We start from the raw sequence: 24,261 nt of genomic DNA, 5'->3' as shown, positions 1-24,261 counted from the left end.
TCGAACAAGGAAGGCTAATGGGTTAAAACCTATACAAACCAAAATTTATTGCCAACATGAACCACCTATATTGATCAGTTGGTCGATCCTAAGGAGGTTAATTGACCTTGAATACAACCAAAATCATGATTGACCACATATTCCCGATGCTAATAAGTTCTAACGAAATTGAATGTTAGGAGTGCATGCCCTAAGAATTAAAAATGAGTGGTTTGTAATCATTATGCATATGTTCGGTCACTAACTATAGTATGTTTTCTAATCGGCTAATACCTTGGTCGACAACATAATATAGTTGATTGATATTAAATGGTGGCCGTCTATTACTACAATCTATTTATGTTCATTATAAATGATCGATGACGTCTTGATTTTTATTTGATTTAATAAATTGCCATCTTCATTCACTTTTATGAAAGGAACAATAGGAGGGTAATTATTTGCACTAAATATATGCCGGCCAACTATGGTTAATGGTAGGGATCAATTAAGATTTAGTTAGATTTGTATGTATAAGATAGATTATAGCTAGCACTTGTCATTCATACAAAAGGCTATATTTGGATGGTTAATTTCTAGAATTAACTATTTATGAAGAGTTATCATGAGATGATGGAGTCATTCCTCGAAGAAACCGCGAGGCAACCACCAAGGAGGGAGTTACCCGGACTTCGAACTCCCAAAGAAAGATAGTTTTTGTTAGAAAAACTACATTTCGACATATAATGGAAGAGGAAGAAGTCTTTGTTTGGATACATGATCTCTCTTTACAACAACATCATGATAAATTGCCATCGCAACGCTGTGTCTTAGGATTAGAGCCTTTGGTGCAAAAGATCTACCCAATTTAGGGTGTTTCTGTGGTATTCTTTTATTTTATGTAATTGATCATTTTATCTACCCAATTAGAAATATAGAAGGGACAAACACCAAAACCCGGTCAAAAGTGATAATTCGAATCAAGGCATCTGCTTTTTGTTGGGTCCTTAACTTTTAATGAAGGATTATAAAATCCACGAAAACCTAAAAACTACCCTACATGTCGCGAACAAAAATCACATGGGGCGAGCATAAGGCAAACTTTCTATTTTACAATATTTTTCTAATATTTATTTTTGGAAAAATCCAAATTTAGAAAGAAGCTTCTTTTACTAATGAAAGCATCGGTCCCCATTTAAAAAAATAAAAATATCATACGTGAAATTCTTTTTTTTATTATTTTTAGAATATATTTTTTACCGATACACATTACATGAATAGGTAATGTACCGAGCAAGTTAATCATTTAGCAATCAATACATATCTCTATATAAATTGATACATAGTTTCTGCAACATAATATTCACCAGTATATAGTATCCAGTTAGATGATACAGACTTAGCTAATTAGTCATCTAGCAATCTAATACATATTTTTAAGTAAATTGATATATAATTTTTATAAACCATATTGACCAGTACAGGTTACAAGGCCAGGTGATATACACTCGTCGACTTTTTGATACATATTGCAAGCTTCTTTGATATATACCCTACAGTGATCAAATACATACATTCAGATAAATCGATATATAGTTTGCAGAATATATTTTTTACTAATATATACTACATGATCAGGTGATATATACCAACCAAATTAGTCATAATTTTCATTTTCATAATATAATGTTTATCAGTATACAGTATACAATTTTCTAGTTTTATGTAATATAAAAAAATATATACATATTACTTTCTAGATTTTATAAAAATTTAGAAACAAAAATTTTAAAAAAATAAAAAAAATTGAAGAATGAAAAAGAAAGAATTTTTTTTTAATCATGGGATTGATAGCTTTATTAGAAGGAAAAAAATTCAGATTTTTTTTCAAAAAATGGACGTCAAGGAGAAATATGGCAAAATTGGGGACCGCTCCCCATATCTTCTCTCCTGCCCGCTCTACATGATTTTCGTACGCTGTCACACGTCTTTTCCTATCGGTAAGACTTACGTCTTTAAAACGCATCCTCCGTACGTTATTACTCTTTTTTTTTAGATGAAGAACCTTACGTTATTTCTCTCTCTCTAGGTTTGTCCTTTTGCCCACCTTCTCTCCCTTTACCCATTTCACGTGTTCTTGGCCTTCCTTGCCACCTTATCCGGCGCCTTGGACGATCGCTATTCATGCAGGGAGCCAGAGACAAAAATATTGCTTTTTGTTGTTACGAATACCTCCAAATCAAGATAAAATATTTACACGACTCACAACCAATTTAATATCTCTTTGATACTCGAAAACCTTCGTAGAGTTGTGTTGTATGATCCATCTGTATCATAAAAAAAATAAAAAGTCTTGTAGAGGATGCATCCAAGTCTTAGGCCATGCTGATCCGTACTCTCCATTCTTATTCACTAGGACCAGAAATTTCCTGCCAAGAATACCAGTCTTTATGGGTGGGTATTTAGGAGGACTTCCTTTTTGTACAGTACAAAAATTTCCTATAGAGTATATGTATCTTTGATAACAAAATTGCACTGCCCACCCCCCTACTAGAATTTGTTAACATTGTATCAGACGCCATGTATATTTTTGAAGAGAAAATGGAGAACAGCCCATCAAGGGCGTAGTATAATAATTATAATGACATTTGTATAAGCAATAAATAGTACTTATAATGTTAAACATCCTTGCAATTCTAATTTAATTTGGTATTTGTTAATGGTGTCGTATGAGCAAATATGAATGATATTTTGAGCTATTACAATCAATCTCAAGATGATGATGGAATAAAAATAACCAGTTATTACATTAAAAATTAAAAATATCCTAAAACTCTGCTTAATAAAATGTGTAATGCCTCCTCTCAGATAAAATTGCCAATACTCATCGCATCCCCTCCCATCTCATCACAAACAGCAGAGCCCAGCCCCTCATACAACCCTCCACCCATAGTTTAGTTTTTTATATATATAAATATATAAATAGAGCCCAGCCCCTCTACATAACCTATGTTTTTTCTCTGATTCAGAGGTGGACGGATATGATGGAAAAAAGCTGCCATTTCTTTGCCTCCACCACCGCCGCCGCCGCCGCCTCCGCCTCCACTAATACCATCACCAATACTAATAGCAGCAGCTCCGCCGCCATCTCCTCCTCGTTCACCACCACCACCACCACCACCACTAGCTCTCCCATCCAAAGCTCCCTCAAATCAGTCAACAAGGCCTCTTATAAAATCTCTAAACCAATCCCAAAAAGCTCCCACCCTAACCCAAACCCAAACTCCTTGCGCCCCTCCCCGCCGCCCTCCGCTATAAACAGCGGCGGCACGCCGCCTCAGCAGCCGCAGTCCGCGGTATACAACATCGACAAGAACGACTTCCGCGACGTCGTCCAGAAACTCACTGGATCCCCTGCCCACCAACACCCCCGACCGGCGGCGGCGGCGGCGGCGGCGCGGCCTCCCCCTTCCGCGGCCACATCCCGCCTCCACCGCATCCGCCCGCCGCCCCTCGCCGACCTGCCCCCACGCTCACCTCCCCTGGCTCCCGCGCCCCCCGCTGCCGCCGACGTCTGGATGCGGCCGTCTCTCTCACCGCTCCCGCCCTTCCCCGCCGTCAGCGCTGCCTCGGAGTCGCCGATCTCCGCCTATATGCGCCGCCTCCACGGCGGCGGGGGAGGGCAGCCGCCGCTGGCGCCGTCTCCGTCGGCGGCGGCGGTGCTGCTCCCTCCACCGACTTCGCCGCTGGTGTTCGGGTGCCTACCGTCGCCCGGAACGGCTTTCCAGATGATGATCTCGTCGGGTATGGTGTTCCCGACCTCGCCTGGAGTGCCCTTGCCGAGCCCGAGGTGGGGGGATCCGTGATGGGGAGGGCTCCGATGCCTTCTTTTACTGGATTAGCAGGCTCTCCGGTTTAGAGGTAAGCCATTTCTTTGCCGCAGATCTGCTAGGGTTTATCTTTGATATCCTTTCATGTGTTTCTTCTTTTACTTTTCCTGTAAATCTGTACCCTTCAAAGTTTCATTAACATTCGTCATTTGGATAGATCTGAAGCTGGCGAAAAGGAAAAAAAATTGGTGTCTTTGTAAATGGATGATAAGATTGTAAAACCCTTTCAAAAATGTTGGTTCTTTGTGTTTGAGAAATGATAGCTTTCGTTAGGCATTGTTACTTTTTATATATATATACACACACACACACACACACATGTATATATACACATACATACATACACACACATACATACATACATACATATATATATATATATGTGTGTGTGTGTACACACACACGCACACGCGCGCGCGCGCACACACACATATACATACATAGATATATACATATATACATACATAGATATATATACATACATACATACATAGATATATACATATATACATACATAGATATATACATATATACATACATAGATATATACATATATACATACATAGATATATACATATATACATACATAGATATATACATATATACATACATAGATATATACACATATATACATACATATATAATGATAGTGGCGTGCTGTTGAATTGAACTATGACGGATTTTGTGGGAGGAAGTTTGGGTACAACAAGTTTTGGTGAAATAGTGTGATGCTCCTGTTTTGTCCTTTTTGAGGAGAAATAAGAGATTGATTGAAGAAAAAGTGAAATTGTTTGTCATTACCGCCATCAGTTGGAAAACAATTAGCTCAATATAATAAGGTGGCCTTATCTTGTGCTTTCTAATAATTCCGTTCTGTAATATATGTAATTTGGAATAAGTCAACCTTCATCTCCTGCTTATCCACTAAAGATATACCCTGGGAGTTAACCACTATTTTTTTAAGTTGCCTGGGAAACTAGCCTTGGACAGCCTCCTAAAGGCTACAACCTGGCCATGGTGTTATCTTGGACATGCTGCTGCTCGGTCAATTACTTCTTCCTTCCTATGAGCAAAGTAGATTGTTAATTCTGGCAGTCTCAGAAGAATACTTTGTGCTTGACGAGCGTAGCTAAAAGCACGCATGCATACTTTGCTTGGGGGATGAGATCAGACATAATTTGCAGCATCTAATTACACAGGTAGGACTGTTACGTTGTCCTCCTTTATGTGGTTCTGCAAAAGAAAATTTAAATTTTGGAGTGACCGCACCTTATCTTTGGCTCTTCAATGAAGAAAAATCAAGAGGATGATGGGAGCATGATGAGATGAAACCTTGATCATTTTTTGTTTTAGTCTTTACATTGCCAACGCCTTAGAGGTCTCTGTAAATTGAGAGAAATCTTGTGGATGGAAGTCTAAAGGCAGAGAGAAGAAAAAATTCTTTCTTAATAACTTATAGAGCACGAAAAAAGGAAGTTGAGGAAGTCGCATGATAGAAAAACAGGAGAGTTTCTGGTGACTCTGGTAGTTCTTGGATATCCTTTCATTTTTTGTGGAATTTCACATCATTTGTGGTAGGATCAATATGGAAGATAGAACATGGTAGTTGATTGGACTGGCGAGTGTTTCATCCTATAATGTTACTCCTATCCCTAGTGGAGAAGCTTAAACTGATTAACATCCTGCTATCTAACCAATTGATCTACTTCCTTTCAATCTTCTTTGTCCTGGTGGTGTTGTTGATGTGAGACTATATTTATATAAAACGAGAGAACAAACCTAGAGGAGGGAAATCACTTGATCAGCTACGTGAAAGTCTTCAAGAATAAGGCCGAAGAAGGTAGTTCGATAAGACCAATGAAGCCTACGACTTTTGAGGCTACTTGGTCTTTCATTGATAACATAACAAGCTTCTCAAGTGGACCTCACGAATTAGAAAACAAAGATGGGAAGGGAAAAAAGAGGGCTCAAACTTGATGAGGATGTGTACCTAAGCTGATTGCCACTGTATGAACATGTAAAGAAGCAAAGCAGATCCAATGGGGATGATGATAATTAAGAAAAAACTCAAAGCCCATAGATTTCCAGAGAGACCACTGGCATGGAGAAAGCGCAGAAAACTCTAGAGGGGGAGTGTCTGTAGAGGTGCAGGGACAGAGTGGGCTACGATTACTATCAACATGTTTCTATTGGATTTGTAGGGTTAGCGTTTCTTATGAGCTTAAAACACTGCAATATAGATCTTGAGGCATAGAGTAAGTGGTTTTAAGCACTGATTCTTGAAGCTTGAGCTAAGATGTGCTTCTTTGACATGTTGGAGCAAAGGGCTGGCATTGTCAAGAATCTAGGAGGCTTGGAGCAGTTTTAGTAGCATTATGAGGAAAGTATGACTTAGCATGAGGCAAGGTTTTTAAGTGTCATGTGCAAATGTTCTTCTACGCTGGCATTGGCATGTATGTGCCATGCAAGTGTTTGGTACACATAGCTAGTTGTGTCACACGTCGCAATACATGCCAGTACATGATGATCAACAAGGCTAGGCCTAGCAGTTTAATTCTAGGTATAAGGGCATGTGGAATCCAAATCCTTGTGGTTCTGTTTGTTAAATGCTAAAAGAGAACCTTTTGGAGTAATTTTACTAAATACAAAAAATATCTCATGGTTTCGCACCATGAAATGTTAATATCCTATTTTGTCCTAACACATAATCCCCATTCATACGGGGTTGTCATCATGCCGTTCTTGCTGTCATCTAAAGGGGAAGATTAGAAGAAGTCGTCTAACATACACTAATATTATGGCATTTTTTTAAAGAAAATCTAATTTGTCTATCATATGGCACCTCTTTTCCACTATGGTCTGGTCCTTATCTGCAACCTTCACCTGCAGCTTGTGCTGCTGCTTTTTACGTCCTTACTTGTTTATCTTCCAATCCAATGCATATTGCTACCAATTCTTCAATATATAGTTTTGGGCTATCAATATCATGTCAAACTATCGGATGTTTTACTTCGTCCGCTTTATGACTACCTCAGGGTTCCCTTTAGAGGTTGGACCAAAATCATAGCAACTTGATCAGGTGGCCTTCATCCCTACTTATCGTTTCTTTGGCTGTACGTCATGTTTTCTGTAACTTCTTAGGGTACCATTTTGGCTTACCTAAGGATATGTTCTGCCATCAACATCATGACCTTCTTGGTTACTCTTTCCTCAGCCGCTTTGGTTCTTCCTGTCGCTAACATCTTGTTGCTTTAGGCATTATGTCTGTCATCGTCAGCAGTCGGCTCCCCAACCCACTACATAACCAGTCCGTCTTGACCTTCTTTTGTTATATTAAATTTCTCATGGTTCTCCCTTTTCCATTGGTAGACCCACTGTGCACATCAGGTTGATTAGTCTACCTGGTTGGGGAACCTCATGGGGTATGATCCAGGTATAATCCACTTAGATGATGAACTTTTTTTTTAAAAAAAAATCTATAATTTGGATGTGGTTTCCAAGTACTGTTTCGAATTTCTCCATGATTTGTTATGATAGTGACATGGTTCATGTGCACCGACACTGTTTTGTGATATCGTAATCTGTGCCGTATGTGATTGATTTATCTGGCTTCCCTCATTGATATATATATCCATATCAGACCTAGATGGCCATTTGGCCACCTAGGTTGCTCATTGAGGTGAGTTCCATCTTAACTTCACAACCAGGCTCATTCAACCATCCCTTCAAAGTACACTGAAACAGGAACTTATCTGAATTTTGAGGTTGAACTCCTGGCATAAGTTCACTGGCAAAAAACATTTGATGTTCTGATCGATGCAAGAGGTTACCGAAGAAGGTTCTTTAATTAGGTATTTCATCAGAGGTGTGTCCATGGTTCTGTTTCTACAGGATATTTGAGGTATCTGTTGGAATGCTTTAGGCTGTATGTTGTAGTGTCAACAGTCTCACAACTCAAACCAAGATGGTTTATATGATTCTTTGAGCTGTTACGCAGCCAAGGTGAACTCATTCAGACTAGAACCCTTTTAGATGTGCACCATTCTTCATGGAGCTTGTGTATCATCAAATTGTTCTCTCAAGGGGAAGTAATTGTTATTGCTTTTAGGCCTTGTGATTGGGCTGCAGGTACCTTTGTTATCATCACATCATATGTTTTTCATTAGTTGTATCTGATGAGATTTGATTGTGCTTGAATCTCATTTTATTTTAGCTGGAGATTTGTTGTGTGTATCGTTGAGGTTGAACCCGAATCACCTGTACACATTTTTTTCTGAACTTCCAGCACTATTTCAGTGGGGTGAGTTCCGGTTAAAGCTCATAGAAGAGTAAATTATCTTTCTTCATTAGCTAGATAGTATACGGTCTGAAGTCTCTGAGTTATTATTTCCATTCATACCGAACATTTAGAAAACTTTGTACTCTTCAAACTTTGCCTACAGTACCCGGGTTCATGTAACATTTCAGCCATGTGGCACATTTGGCCGGTTACCCACTACTTTCTGCCGTGTACTCTGCTACTCCCTCGGTTATATTTCTTTGTTTAGGTGCGTCTAGACCGAATTTAGCTTCTTGCGAGCAAAAGTCTGATGATTGTACTACGATGTTCCTGTTTGCCCTAGTTATTTCTATCATAGTAAATAGAAAGTAAAAATGAGAAACATTGCCAAAAGGTTAGGATTCACCAGCATTTACGCGGGTCATTAGTGCCCATGGCCCCATTACAATCTGAATACAGAGTAAGATCCATTCTTTTCTTCTTAGTTCGTCATCTAAGATTCTTACCTACTCAATGTGAAGTGAAAGTGGCAAAATATCATACTTCAATGGCCGTTTGATGGATGAGCCCCAATAAACATTTTGTCCTGATTTGTAATGTCTATGACAGGAAAGGTGGATCCAGCAGTATTGCTTAACATTCCTCTTTCTTCAAGAGGGATTTTTTTGAGAAAAGTATGTGGGCTTTTTCTGTTTAAAAAGAATGATGCTGTGTTGGTTAGGACTAGGTGGTGAGCGTAAAGTGCAATGTGAGGGGTGAAATCTGATGCCAAGACTGATGCTTGTGGTAAAGATGTCAAGAAGTGGATCCCGTGATAGCTGCGACATACTTAGCATATCCATATCCGCACCAGAAACTAAGGATTTGGCAGCGGTAACGGCCGCTACTGGATTAGATCAACATTAGTATGTGATGGGGGGCAAAATGGATCGTCCTGCTCACCATAATAGGGCCACCCAATTTTAGCCAAAATAGACCCCAATGCCCGTTGAACCAGGCCTCGGACCCACTAAGAGTCAATCCAAGCTCGAACTTCGTCAAGGGCTCAGTCGATCTTAGACAGGTCTCTCCGCTGCCGCAACCTGCATCAACTTTCTTCGATGTTCATAGCAAGGCGCTCCTCGTGGGACAAAGCCGTGAGGAGAAAATTGCCGTGCATGAGCCGCGCACGATGTTGAGCACGTGCGTGCTCCCCCAAAGCGGACAATATCTTGCTCTCCATCGAGTTGCTCCAGCACTCTCTATAGACAATGTCCTCAGGTCAAGCCTCGGGCACCCCTATGTTCGCCTATGCACCCCAACCGAGCTCGGGGTGCTTTATCCAATGGCGCGCCCCGACCTCTGAGCTTGGAGCGCTCCATCGAACACACCTCGGAATCATGGATGCTAGACCAACCTCAGCGCCCGGCGAGCCAACCTTATCAGACATCTGATGCGACCTCACCGAGCTCGGTCTCGCCTACGACCGCATCCACGAGCCTGCTTACGCCCACTCACGTGGTCGTACATTGCAACGCCTCCGCACCATATTTTGCTTACGGGCCAACGACAGTCAAGGACAACGCCATGCTGCTCCAACCATACCCTGCTACAACTGTCAATGCTTTACCGTTCACAAAAACGGACAGCACCGTGCGCCTCAAGCATGCTCTAGCCACATACCATCTGGCTGGAAGCCATCTCCTCTCATAATGAGAACGGGTCATACTTCCGCCACCAGGACGCCTCTACAAGGATTATAAATAGTCCCATCAGGTAACATCTGGGGGAGGACTTTTGCTCTATTAGAGAACTACTCTAACTTAAGCATTGGAGGGCCCTCACCGGAACCGCCGGTGAGGCTTTGTGTAAGTATGCCGTCGCGCGGGAGGTGGCTCACCCTCTTCCTCAACCTTCCGGCGGCTCCCTCGACTCCTCCGGCATGGTCACCCTCTGGCCAAATTTAAACCACAACAGTATGGTTACTTCATTCCATGCTAGGAAGACCATTGTTGATTTTTCAGCTATCAAGGACCAAATATCAAAACACTAGTATAGGATGAACTGGCGTTTGTCCCAGTAGTCACACTGTGCCTAGCAGCCAGCATTCTTGATTTGTTTCTTAATTGATGCTTATCCAAAAATCTGATCCCAAGTAATTATAATGCAGATTGTTGTTTTCTCCTCTCTTAAAAATACGCTGAAGTAGTCTTTTGTGGATATTAGTGTTGAGGATACGTGGATTATTTGTTTTGTTAAACCAGATTCAAGGATCATCTTATGCAGTCCAAGGACAACTGAATCACTAAATAATTGGCCGATGTCACTATTGAAAGTCAGCCATAATACACTGTGTATTGCTGAATATGTGATATAATCATTTCCTTTAGTTAGCTCAGTAAGGTAAACTATGGTCCTGCTGGCTAGTGGTCAAACTGCCATGTCTTGCAGTGAAGATTGTATGTTTGATTTTTGGATGGTGTATCCTAAATAATTGGCAAATATCACAACCTTTAAAGCCACGCTTTGTATAGGGAAGCTTTTAAATAGCCGAACGGGCAACTTGCCATTGTAGGACCGGCTATCATATATTGGAACTCAAATCATCTGAAAATTTGACACTCACAAATTGAGTTTCATGACCCGGGGTTACCAAACGAACCAGTGGAAGGTGACTGCAGGCCACATATCTCATTCTAACCTAGAGTTATTTAACATCAAAAGACTGTTTGGTTGGTAAGTTTTATTAAAACAGATATATAAAAAATTTAAAATGAATGAATGATTATTATTATTAATTGTTGTTGTTGTTGTTTATTATTAATTGTTGTCGTAAAGTGACTGTTTATCCGGAAAGCAAGTTTATGACTCGCCATATTTATAAAACAAGTTCTATCAAAAGCACTGAAACTAAAAATGTGGTAGAACTCATTCATCTAGATTTTTTACAAAACCTATTACAGTAAAACCTAACAAACAAACAAGTCAATGGATTTATTCTCTTGGCTGCAATTATGCTTTTGATTCAGATAAAGTAGATTCATCGGCAATTATTTAGGCACTTGAAGGAGATCTTAACAGACAATGGGCTATGATGAAAGATAGCTTTACACTTAACCAAAAACAAAAAAACAAAAAAAAGGATAGCTTTCCTCTAAATATCTCAAACCCTCTCAACCCTAATAAAGGCAAGATTTGAATCCAAAACTTTAGTATAGCCATCAGGGCCTAGGTCGGAACTGGGATACGAGATGGGATAAGGCATTTATACTGCCTTATTACTGGAATAAAATTATAAATGTTGAACTGACCAAATCGTGCGGGGGAACAGTTGATCCCCGACAGTACGGTTAGAGATATTTGGAGATCAATTATTCCCTAGGTCCCCAGCATTCCACTATCCTCACTTGATTTGGGCACATACTCAAGAAAGCCCATTATATATATATATATATATATATATATATATATATATATATATATATATATATATATATATATATATATATATATATATATATTAAAAAAAAGTGTAACCAAAAAGAAAATATATGCAACTTTCATCCAAACAATAATCAGCCACATTTCATTTGTAAGAAATAAGTAATGATTAAATGGAAATAAAAATACTTATTCCAAATGCAAATTATGTATCATTATTAGTTATCCTAATTTCTTCCATAAATAACTAGATCTATCGGACAACAAAAAGTTCTACCCGAAATGCTTATTCTACATCCAAACTGAGTCAAAGAGACCTTAAGCGGGCACCGTAGGCCTTACCTAACATTCCACCACAAGCATTGGCAGATTTGCCGGCAAGCAGGTATTAATGGAGTGATTGCACTGCGGATTTTTTGTTATTCCTCCTGCACTTTCTTCTCGGTTCATTTCGTCGATCCCCAACGAGAGATGATGAGTCCAGGCATGAAGCCAGACAATGAGATAGGTGTCTGGTGCGAAATCGTATATAGTTAAAACAATAAAACCTGAGTGAAATTTTCTTAAGGTTTAACAGGATTGCTCGCACAAGTTGGTTCAAGCGGTCACAATATGGCGTGGTGCATGCATGGTTTGACATAGTTTAGATGCACTTTGCCTTGGTGGTTCAAGTCAGAATGTGCCAGTCAAGCAGGGCTTTGTTTGTTGAAGAGCCTATGGGAGCTAATAGCAAGCGTTTTTGTTTTTTTGTCATCCAGGTGAATGAAATAGAAAAATCTCGGCATTTCTAACAAGAAGATAGCCTCTACTTGTAAATCTGGCTTGCTCTACATTGAGGGGTCTAGTAATAGGGCAAGCAGCATTATGAGTTGTGCTTGGTGCACGGTGTCAGCCATAATAGGAACGTCCCAGAGGCCCCATGGGGTCCGGTTGGGCGCACACCTCGTTATGCAACTAACTCTCTCCACCTACACGTAGTCTAGATAGACATCGGCCGACTTGGCTCAGACTCCAGAAAACCCTGCCAAACCTTATCTCTACACCATCATATAATGATACCATGTCTTATCGTCAGCAGTTGATGTGTTGGTTGGTGGTCCACGCAAACTGAAGAAAAGGAACCAACGACCATCTAAAATTGATATCATTAATATATATATATATATATATATATATAGAGAGAGAGAGAGAGAGAGAGAGAGAGAGAGAGAGAGAAGATATATTTAAAAAGATCTCATCTTGGATCCACTTGATCAAAAGATGAGAACCCATATCGATAATCCAAATATTAGATATCATCTACCATCTATAAATTACTTATATATCAAAAATTATGCAATTTAAAAACTTCTAATCTATACATTAAATGATCAAAATATCATATATTATTTTATTTTATTTAAATTTTTTAAACGTTTGATGCATAGATCAGAATCTTTAAATCATATCATTTTATGTATAAGCAATTTAAAACATTACTAAATCACATTCAATGATTCAGAAAATCTAAATAAAGATCCACAGAGAGAGAGAGAGAGAGGGGTTACCCTTCACCCGAGGTCAGATCTAAGGCCTGTTCTAGTTGCATCAGGCCAAACAGCAAGCCACGCTTTTCCATCCGCGGAAATAAGTGATGTGCGATTTTTTTTTTCACCAACAAATAGGACCAGTACGATGAAAAACCTCCTAAGTTTCAACCAATGGCCTCATCCCTCAGATTTTTCATAAATAGATCTTGTTGAGATTTATTTTGAATTGGCTCATCATGCAAAATTGAAAATACTGTAACAAAAATAAAAGCAGAGTATAATTATATAAGGTATTCCATTAAAAGAACATGAGATGAAGTCTCTCATTGCATATCATTGCGGAAAGCCATTGAATCCCATAAAAAGGGGACTTTCGCTGGCCAGCATATTAGAGTCTTGCATTTTCAAATTCAAACACAACAGCAGACCTAATGATGATAAAAGGAGCACATAAAAGTAGAGGATTCATATTTAAGAGAACAAGAAGAAAGACAAGCCAAGAACACAAACAGGATGACACTCCAGGAGGCAGCAGATTAGTGAGAAATGGAATGTCAAGAGATCAAACCCACTGACAAACAACTAATATCCATCTCTCTCCTATAATATAAGTACGACCAATCAGAGGGACCCTCGATCAGCAATGAGGATCCAATTTCATACCTACTACTTCTGTTCGTCATCATGCTTGGGTGCTTCTTTGATCTCGTCTACCCCATCATCCTGGAAACAACAGATATTAATCAATTGAACTCTTGATGAGAATGTGATCACCGATTGAAGACATAAATACATGTTACTTATCATATTCAACGTTCAAAGACCTGCATGTCTGAAGTCCACAAGGTAAGATTATCTCGAAGAAGCTGCATGATAAGAGTGCTATCTTTGTAAGATTCCTCGCCAAGTGTATCCAGTTCTGCAATTGCTTCATCAAATGCCTAGGAGCACCAATTGGAAGATAAGATTAATATCTCAATAGCATATCAAGACTCATATTTACTTCCAATTCAAGGATCTACAGAAGAGCCTGATAGCACACGACGAGGAAACAATGGGCCTAAATGATCCTTTACATTTCAGAGTGAAGAAAAAGCTAGACCAAAAAGAGGAGAGAAATACTGGAACTTTAGTCTAAAGAGACCAACACAATTTTAAGAAGTCGTCATAAGCAAGAGATATCCATTAAAAGCAGTGCCAAATGAACTAATAGAACAAACTGATTCAAAATTCGAGCAGAACCTCAACAAAAGATTTTTTGCAAAGAAAGGGAGACAAACCAGGCGCTCTGACCGAAACACAGCATAGTCAAAGGGAAATATAATAAATCGATGATATCATACATGCAGAAATACAGAAGCAAAATATCCTAATACCTAACAGCCAAGTATATGAATATACCAGAGCTTGATGAGCTCAGGTGAAAGACTACCTTAACACCACGCATCATTTAAAAATAAGCATCGACCATCGGCCCACATCACATAAGTTCAATGCCATTTTAAAGGAGTACAATTCACGAACAGCATCATTCAAGCTTTGTTAATTGTCACACGATGCATACATGTTGTATCTAACAATTAAAACAAAAGAAGGGAGCTACGTGGTCATTTATTCAACCACTGAATTCTACCTCGTGTAGCTTATAGGTGCAGGGCTATTCCCATCCATGTATTTAATTTGATCAGAAAATTATGAAATTTATAATATGAATGGAATCTCTCTCTATTGGATGTTAGAGACCAATGTTCTAATTATAGCAAGAGGTTTGCAAACTTCAAAAAAACAAAAAAAAACAAATTTCAGAAATTAAAATTTCTAAGATCCATTCAGCTCACCTGTTTCGCAAGAGCACATGCCCGGTCCGGTGAATTCAAGATCTCGTAGTAAAACACCGAGAAGTTGAGCGACAGGCCCAGCCGGATCGGGTGCGTTGGGGACAGCTCCGCCACCGCAATTTCCTTTCACATCACATCACATCACATCAGATCAGATCGATCATCCCCACCACCATCATCATCAAAACTACGCCGTCTAAAACAAATAAAACTATTTTTTTTGCTAAGAAAATAAAAGTAATTCAAATCCCAAACACTAACCCTAACCCTAACCCTAACCCTAACATGTCCTCCATGAGATAAGCAAGAAAATAATTAATGAAGAATAATACGACAAAAGATCAAAAAGTTGGATCTTGGCGCCGATCCCAAATACTAACCCTAGCACAAATCCGATGGGATCAGATCGGATCACAGAGAGAGAGAAGGAGAGACTGGATACCTGGGCGGACTTGTAGGCGGAGAGGGTGCTCTCGGCGGCATCCTTGCGGTCGGAGCCGGTCTTGAACTCGGCGAGGTAGCGATGGTAGTCGCCCGTCATCTTGAGGTAGAAGACCTTGGACTCAGCGGCGGACGCGGAGGGGATGAGGCTGACTTCGAGGAGCTTGAGGATCCCCTTGCAGATGTCGGTGAGCTCGGTCTCGATCTTGGCCCGATAGTCGCGGATGGCGGCGACGTGGTCCTCGTTGCCGCGGCTCTCCTCCTTCTGCTCGATCGACGACACGATCCGCCACGAGGCGCGGCGGGCGCCGATGACGTTCTTGTAAGCCACCGAGAGGAGGTTGCGCTCCTCCACCGTGAGCTCCTCCCCCTCCACCGCCGCCCCGGCGACCTTCTCCATGAACTCCACCATCTCCTCGTACCGCTCCGCCTGCTCCGCCAGCTTCGCCATGTACACGTTCTCCTCCCTTGCTCCCGCCATCGCCGCCACCTACCGACCGATCGATCCGAGAAGAAGGACAAAGATTTAAGCGAGAAAGAGAGGCGAGAAATAGGAAGAAAGAAGGAGAAGAAAGACGGAGGGAGGCGGCTTTATAGAGGAGAAGAATGGTTCCTTTCTTTCTTTTCTTTTATTTATCATTTATCAAATTAAAAACGTAAAGAATTTTTGGGGTCGTGCGGAGGAGGAGGAGGACGAGCCGAACGAGGGGCAACGGGTCATGTTGGAAATTCAACGAGATGTTTAGATCTGCCGTTGATTACACTCGTAGATGAATCTCCTCCGTTCGTTGACACCGTCGTGCGTAAAGGAGGTTTATATGCGGAGGTTTTGATAAGACATTTATGCGGGGCCAGTTGTGGGTATCCGGATAGGATCGAGGACAAACAGAGAATTCTGCCAATAATTTTGCGCCTCGTGTCCACGTTGGTGGGACCCTCTTTAAATTAAATACTTGGTAATTTTCATTGAATGAGAGATGGATTTGGCGGTTGCGATGTCACCCGCGGGTGGCGCTCTTCTTCTGGAAGGTGGCATGGGATGTCTACCGACCAGGAGCATGCTAGCTAGACGGGGCATGTTGATCTCTTATTGTTGTGAGCTGTGTTTGGGGATTGAGGAGACCATTGACCATGTTCTATTGCAGTGCCCCAGGGCTAGGGAGGTATGGAGTAGGTCCCCTGTTCCATTACCCCTTTCGGTGGAGACGGCTCAGGACCTGTTGCACGTATTGAGAGCCTCTATGCTGAGCCCGTGCTTTGTTCAGGCGGGCAGCATGCTGGCTCACATGACTTATCATATCTGATTGGATAGGAATGATCGCCTATTTGAGGGGAGGAGGTGGTCTTCGAGGATGGTGGTGGATCGAGCTGTGCTACATGCAGGGGAGATCGACGCGGCCTCTGCTTCTCTCACTTCTGGGATGGCCAGGGACATCTGGGGTACTCTTCCCGCTGTTATAGCGCCCAGGTTCGCCCTTGTTTCTTGGGTACCTCCACCCCTTGGTCATCTCAAGGTGAATTTCGATGGTAGTCGGTCAATAGATGGTGTCTCTGGAGGTGTGGGATTTGTGATCAGAGACTGTGGGGGTAGACTGATAGCTGCTGGTGGTCATAGTATTTCAGGACCTACTGTTGTCGGGGCAGAGCTGCGTGCTGCTTGGGAGGGCTTATCCTTTGCGAGGAGGGTTCTCGGTGCTGCTCGGGTGCATCTCGAGGGAGACTCTTCGGTGGTGATCGACTGGATCCAGAGGGTGGATAGGTTCGGTGATGGTCATCCACTCATTCTTGAGACTAGGAGGCTGGCTCAGGAGATGGGTGACTTTCATGCTATACATGTGTATCGGGAGGCGAACAGAGCAGCTGACTGGGTCGCCTCCTATGTTGCCCGGCACTCGGGAGGGTTTCTTTGGACATCAGTAGCTGATAGTCCCACTCCGTTGTTCTCTTTACTTTTTTTTGATATGGCTGGAGGTACTCGAGCTAGAGTTATATGAAATGCCGTTTTCATTAATAAATAAATAAAAAAAAAGAAAAAAAAAAGAAGAAGAAGAAGAAGAAGAAGAAGGAGAAAAAAAAGAAAAGAAGAAGAAGAAGAAGAAAGGCTGCTCTCCTGTTAGTCTTGTACAGCTGTGCTCGGCCGTTTCTCTCTTTTTTGACTGTAATTATTTAAAAGGTTATTGGTAGGAAAACTTTAGACAAAGGGGTCGGAATTTGTGTGCTCTTTTTCTTTTTCTTTTTTTTTTTGGTTACAAAAATTTGTGTACGCTTGACCCATGAAACATCACCGATCCCTGTAGAGTAGGCCTGTTAACGAGCCGAGCCGAGCCCGAGCTTGGGGAGGCTCGGGCTCGGCTCGTTTCACAGAACTCGGGCTCGGGCTCGAGCTCGATACCGAGCTCTGTATTGAGCTCGAGCTCGGGCTTGTTTGGTAAAAGAAAAGCTCGGGCTTGGGCTCGTAAAGCTCGTTTCGAGCTCGGGCTCGAGTCCCATAACAAAAATCCACATTAAATACCACAAATGAGGCCCTTACATCATTAAAATGAGGCCCATTTCCTTGGTCTCACTGTTGTGGCTCGAGCCCGTTTGGGCTCGTGAGCTGCTCGGGCTCGAGCTCGAATTTAAACGAGCCTCATTTTAGGCTCGGGCTCGAGCTCGTTTGACTAACGAGCCGAGCTCGAGCCGAGCTTTTAACAGGCCGAGCCTGAGCCGAGCCCGAGCAGCTCGGCTCATTAACAGGCCTACTGTGGAGTAGCTTCTTCGGCAGGGAGAGGCGGGAGGAAAGTGGACAAATTAGGGAGAAGCAAGCATATCAATTGTTGCATACGACCTTACAGGTTCTTAGCACTACGGGCTTGTTTGGTTCATGGAAAGCAAATTTTTTAAAAAATATAAATTTTGGAAAGAAAATTTTTAGAAAAAAATGTCTGAAAATATATTTTTGGCATGTTTGGTTAAACAATAAAAAGTAATAGATTTTCAGAGTGCTTACATTTGGTTGACCATCCATTTTTCTGGAAAAGCTATATGTAATTTCTATTATATCCTTAATAAAAATTAGGTCTTTAATGCCTCTTTAATGCTGAAAGGTCTTTTTGGAAAAAAAAATAAAAATGGAGTGATTTCCATCTCATGAAAAGTAACTTTCCTATGTTTCTCATCGGAAAGACTTTTTCATGAAATATGGGAATTATATTTTCATGGAAATACAACTTTTCCATCTCTCTTTTTGAAAACTTCAACTAAATAAGAGACATCTTATTACTTTCCCATTGACCATATTTTTTCTTCCTTTTTTTTTCCCGCAAACCAAACGAGCCCCACATTCTTCCAGTAGTTTCCATCGCATTTAGCCACTTCTTTGAATAAGAACACAATAGGGTGCAGTGTAGTACTAAAATATTAGCAAATGCCAAGATTTACCCAAACAATTTTTGAAAGCATCATAAAAAAACTCTTGGCCCTCCGTAGAAATGTTTTTTATAAAATTTATCTCATATATTTTGAAAATTCCAGACTAATTAGCAATAAATGTTTTATAGATTAATATTATGTAATATACAAAAAGCAATAAAACATGAACTTTTAGGTCATGATTTCTGTGACTTTATTTTACTAAGAAAAAGTGAATTGCGAATTAGGCCCGCCGAGTATTGTAAATAACCGGTGCATCGCGATTATTTTGTCACCAAATAAAGTAAGAATTGTGAATTATGAATTCAAACTCAAAGTGAATGAATCCATAAATCAGAAATCTTAGTATCTAGAAAATGCACGAGGACAGGGAGAATGCACCAAAACAAATGAGGAGTAAATTTACTAATTCCTTGATAAAATTAATAACATTGAGGAGGGATTGGACACGGAATCGGGGATAGCACTTGATAGTGTGCAAATATTGCCTATTTGTCTGAATACTTTTATTATATATTGAATGCTTAAAGCATTCTCATGAAGGGTCTGATGGAACCATGTTGGCCTCAGGCACATGCCGGTGGCCTGGCTAGCCATCAATTATAGCTTAAGTATGTGGCCATGTATGCCACCAATTATAGCTGCTCATTTTATGAACCTCATTCATCATTGGCATACATTTCTCCTCATCGAGGACCTTATGGCTTAGCTAGCTATCCTATCGGACTAGTGACCTAACTCTTCGCTGGTTCAGTTTCTATGTTGATTTAATAACTATCTGTTGGACCTTTACCAAGCCATCCATGTGTCACATCTAATTTGGATGGTGGATTCTATATATTCCAACCAGTTACAATGAAGTTATATCTATTAATTTTTATTATTAAATTCTACTCGATATTAGATTTGTATTTGAATATTATCCAACCTATATCCATAGTCAAATAGAAAATAAGGATATAACTAATATTTGACTTATATCCATATTCATTAACAATGATCATAGATATACTTAATATCTAATTTGTAGTCATGTCTGTTTAAAATAAATATAGATACTAATTTTGGCGTTCATGTAAAATCTGTATTTGTATTTATATTTGTTGAAAAAATATGGATATCGATATATATATATATATATATATATATATATATATATATATATATATATATATATATATATATATATATATATATATATATATATATATATATATATATATATATATATATATATATACACACACACACACACACAACATTCGATCTATATCCAATTCATTGACAGGCTGACCACCGTATGCAGCCAAGCCCTTAGATTAAATATCTCCTTTATTTTCTTCACTGTGATCGGATTGAAGCCCTTCATCATTTAACAATCAATATCCCATTATCACTTGCAAATATTAAGGGCATGCCCTTCATCATTTAACAATCAATATCCATTAAGGGCATGTCTTTAACATTGGACTCTTTAAAGATAAGAGTCATTAGAGCAAACTCTTACAACATTTATAATAGATTTGTAGATGAGGTGAAAGAAACAAAATGTGAAATTAGATTTTTTTTTTATCTCAAGGATAAGGTAAGTGTTTACTAATTTAAGACTTGTTGTTAGACCATGCAACACCTAATCATGATAATGTATAACAGAAACACAAGTCTTTCATTCATTTCATTATGTTTTGCCATAAAGCATTATTCATTAGAAAATAAAAATATCTAATATTTTTTTCACCTCTATAAAATGTTTTAGGCTATATTGTGAGGCTACGTATATTTGTTGGATCACATGTTGGAATTTGAATGAATTTTGAAAAGTTTTAAAGAGGTGTAAATAAAAAAGATTTGTAACCCCCAAATTTTTAAAAGAGTTGTTGTAACATTTAAGTATTTCAAATTCCATTTGGAAGTTTCAAAACTTCCCATTATCTTTCATTATGGCCTTAATGAGGCCATAAGTATTCAACTGTTATGGTTGGATGACAAAAGGCCTATAAAAGAGCCATTCCTTATATCTAACAAAAAATACAATACAAAACCCTTCTTCTTCCTCTCATTGTTTCTCTCTACCACCATTCTCTCTTTTACAATTTTCTATATTATTGGGCAACCGATATAGACTAGGTAATCTGCCTACTACAGACGTGCACTGTAGATTAGGCCCGCTGTGAGCCGTTTGGGTTGTATCTTGGAGCCGTCGCTGACCGCCAATACCTGCACGTGGGGAGGCAACAACAGTTTTAGGACAGTGCGTCTTTTGGCGTGCCTCTCACACCTCACAGGCCAGATATTTTCTTACCACTATTTTATTATAATTGTTAGATTTTCTTTTTATGTGATTTAAATATTTTACAAAGTATCTTGTTAGATAAACATCACATGCCAGCCCAATCTATTAAGAAAGCCCCACAACTGCTTGGATACACAAAATACATCTTCCAACCTGAAGTTTGTATGCTTGTCTCTCTAGGATCAACAAGAAAGACTCATGATAACCCCATTGAAGTTACGAAGCACTCTTCATTGATTTTTGTTATTCCCAAATTTTACTACGTATGCAATCTAATTTATATTTCTTATTTATTATATGGACAATATTAGCAAAATATACATAAAACATATGACATATATATACATATATAAACACACACATATACAAATACTAACACATTACTATGCCCATACACACCACTGGATTTAGTAGCCGCAACCATGTCCTATATTTATCATATGTTGCAAGGCATGCACGTATAAAATTTCTTCCTTCTCGTGGTATAATTGCCCTAACCATAGCTAGACACTGGACAACTAAGCCCATTGTCAAAGTGTATATTGAGGGCAGCTTGGTCCAGATTGAGTTATGCCCAACGCTTTTTGCCTGCATGCGCTATAGAGCTGGAGAGTGACTTGACGACATTCATCGGTTGGATCCATCAAGGTGCGGGTGGTGTGGGCGATAGCCACCTGCTGCTCAGGAACATTCGGGCTATGATGTGTGGGGAGATGGTCGTTCAGGCAAAACATGTGTATCGTGAATCCAACGCGACAGCAGATTGAGTAGCCTCTTACGTGGCTAACCATTCTCGAGAGACTCTTTGGATGGGAGAGGACTTACCTGGAGCACTTTGAAAATTATTATCTTTTGACTTTTTTGGATGCATTCGTAAATGCCATGTATGATACATCCGTTTTAGTAAAAAAAAAAAAAATGCACGATATCCATATTTACATTACAAAACTTGTGATAGAGGTAAGTTCGATCTTGATTGGAGTAAATTCTACGTCATAAGGTGGTACAAATTTTCAACCCTCCTCCTTATGTTCCATCTCATGTATAACCTGAGGTGCCTATCAAGCCATGCATCACTAGCTTACGCAAATCCTATAGGGCTTATTTGGTTCGCGGGAAAAGAAGGGAAGAAGTATGATCAACGAAAAAATAAAGAGATGCCTCTTGTTTGATTTGAGTTTTCAAAAGAAAGAGATTGGAAAGTTGTATTTCCGTGAGAAAATGATTTTCACGTTTTATGGAAAAGCCTTTTCCATTAGAAACATGGGAAAGTTACTTTTTCATATGTCGGGAATCGAAACATTTTTATTTTTTTTCAAAAAAACCCTTTGGCATTAAAAAACATTAAAAACCTAATTTTTATTAAGAATAAAATAGAAATTACACATAACTTTTTTATAAAAGTGGATGGTCAAACAAACATAAGTACTCTGAAAATCTGTCACTTTTCTATGGTCAACCAAATATGTCAAAAGTATTTTTTGAGACATGCTCTTTTCAGAAATCTACTTTTCAAAAATTATATTTCTATAAAAAAAATTCTTTCTACGAACCAAACAAGTCCATACTATCTTTGTGCCCCAAGTATGTCATGGATCCCATTATCGATGGCCACCTAGGATTGACCGTGCTGCAATTTTTGTGTACATTAATGGAGGATATTTTGCAGTACGCGCCCACTAGATTTATATAATTTGATCTGTCGAGCAGTAGGGCCAATTACACGTGTGGTGCACCTAATCCCGTGGCCGTACATGTAACCTGCGTCGCATCGTCAACCAAGCCGCCCAAAGACTTCCTCGCTGCTGCGCCACGTATTCGAGGGGGTCCGCTCATGAGTCATGACTGTTTAGCCGAAACTTGCCGTGTCCTTGGCGTCATGTTGACCGATACCATAATGGACAAGCTTGGTGTGACGGAATCAACAGCCATTATGGTATCCCTAGTCATCAAATAAAAACGAGTCATTATTTAATATATTCATATTTATTCTTTTGAAAACAACGAAGATAAACTAACACTGGAATCTCACAAATTTCCTTTACCTATTCCAGCAGCTATTTTCTTGACGCATGCTTAGATTAGGTTTTTATTGGATCTCTGGAAGATCCGAATAAATCACCCATTCAATGTGTTGTGTACCAAAACCTAGTTGCCGGTGGGTGCTTAATTATCAATTATTGATTTTGTATAAAAATCAGATTATTTTTTTATGTAATGATACATTTTTTAGAATTATGGATTGCACATATTTAAATATTTAATAGATGTATTTTGATATCGGATATATAATTTTTAGAACATTTATCAGGATGGAGAATTCATGGGAGTAGAGGCAATGCCTGACTGTGACTGGAAGACTAACAGCGTTCCGGTTTTGTGAGGCCACGCGAGCAGCAGGTTAATATGACGCAACAGTGCCATGTTGCGACGAACCATATCTCAATGTCGATTGAAGCTAAGTTTAGCACGAGGAATCCACGTGGGCGTCTCGTGGCCGCTAGCCGCCAGTGGAAGGAGAATATTTGCCGTGAGCAAATTGGCGGTATCACCTTTCTCCTTGAGCACCGTTAACGTCGTTATGTAACGGACGCAACGCACGATTTTAACCGCAGTTTCCCTCCTCCATTCCACCAGTGATGCGCTGACTTGCCCCTCCCCTCGACCCGGCTGGGTCCAGATCAGACCGGCACGGGACCGGCTGACTGACCCGACTCCAATGGGTCAGCACAAATTATATGGAATCAACCCATCCAAGATATTCAAAGTAGGGCTGGCCGAACATTTGCAGGCCATAACATATCATGATCATGATATTATCAAAAAGATAAACAAGAAAATATGAAGCTAATTGCACGCATCTATTGCTTGCTTATGTTTTACTTGTGCAATACACGATGATTTTTTCATCAACACTCATGTTGCAGGTGAATAGTTGCTGATTGATTAAATGGTATTTAAGTCCTTGCCTGACATCATCTACCTCTTCTTTACTATATCAATCATCACCTTTCATATAAATTTGATGCTTCGAAGTGTAATGGCAAAGAGAGCGCATGGCTCGACCCACTGAACCAAGTTCACTATACATGAGGGTGGGTTTGAGTTACTAAACCAAATTGAACCAGAGCCACCGACACCTTGGGAGACCTTAAACTAAATTATCTCGGCAGAACACTGC

At 39.8% G+C, this 24,261-nt stretch overlaps 2 protein-coding genes across 2 annotated transcripts; one reads left to right on the top strand and one right to left on the bottom strand.

The window, feature by feature from the left end:
* The first annotated feature begins 2,822 nt into the window (after positions 1-2,822).
* LOC120111891 (VQ motif-containing protein 9-like) lies at positions 2,823-5,176 on the top strand. The gene is made up of 2 exons (XM_039130042.2): positions 2,823-3,900; positions 4,027-5,176. The coding sequence occupies exon 1, from the start codon at positions 3,021-3,023 to the stop codon at positions 3,843-3,845; it is 825 nt and encodes a 274-aa protein (XP_038985970.2). The 5' UTR covers positions 2,823-3,020; the 3' UTR covers positions 3,846-3,900; positions 4,027-5,176.
* An 8,219-nt stretch (positions 5,177-13,395) lies between these two features.
* On the bottom strand, positions 13,396-16,071 carry LOC103701775 (14-3-3 protein 6-like). The gene is made up of 4 exons (XM_008783946.5): positions 15,378-16,071; positions 14,936-15,058; positions 13,922-14,038; positions 13,396-13,820 (listed from the first exon to the last, which is right to left on the bottom strand). The coding sequence occupies exons 1-4, from the start codon at positions 15,855-15,857 to the stop codon at positions 13,764-13,766; spliced, it is 777 nt and encodes a 258-aa protein (XP_008782168.1). The 5' UTR covers positions 15,858-16,071; the 3' UTR covers positions 13,396-13,763.
* Between the last annotated feature and the right edge of the window lie 8,190 nt (positions 16,072-24,261).

This window comes from Phoenix dactylifera, chromosome 12, assembly GCF_051530095.1.
Source record: "Phoenix dactylifera cultivar Ajwa chromosome 12, Ajwa_hap1_PhDact_Kaust_v1.1, whole genome shotgun sequence".
In the NCBI taxonomy this organism is placed as follows: Eukaryota; Viridiplantae; Streptophyta; class Magnoliopsida; order Arecales; family Arecaceae; genus Phoenix; species Phoenix dactylifera.
This window is presented reverse-complemented; position numbering and strand designations above follow the sequence as displayed.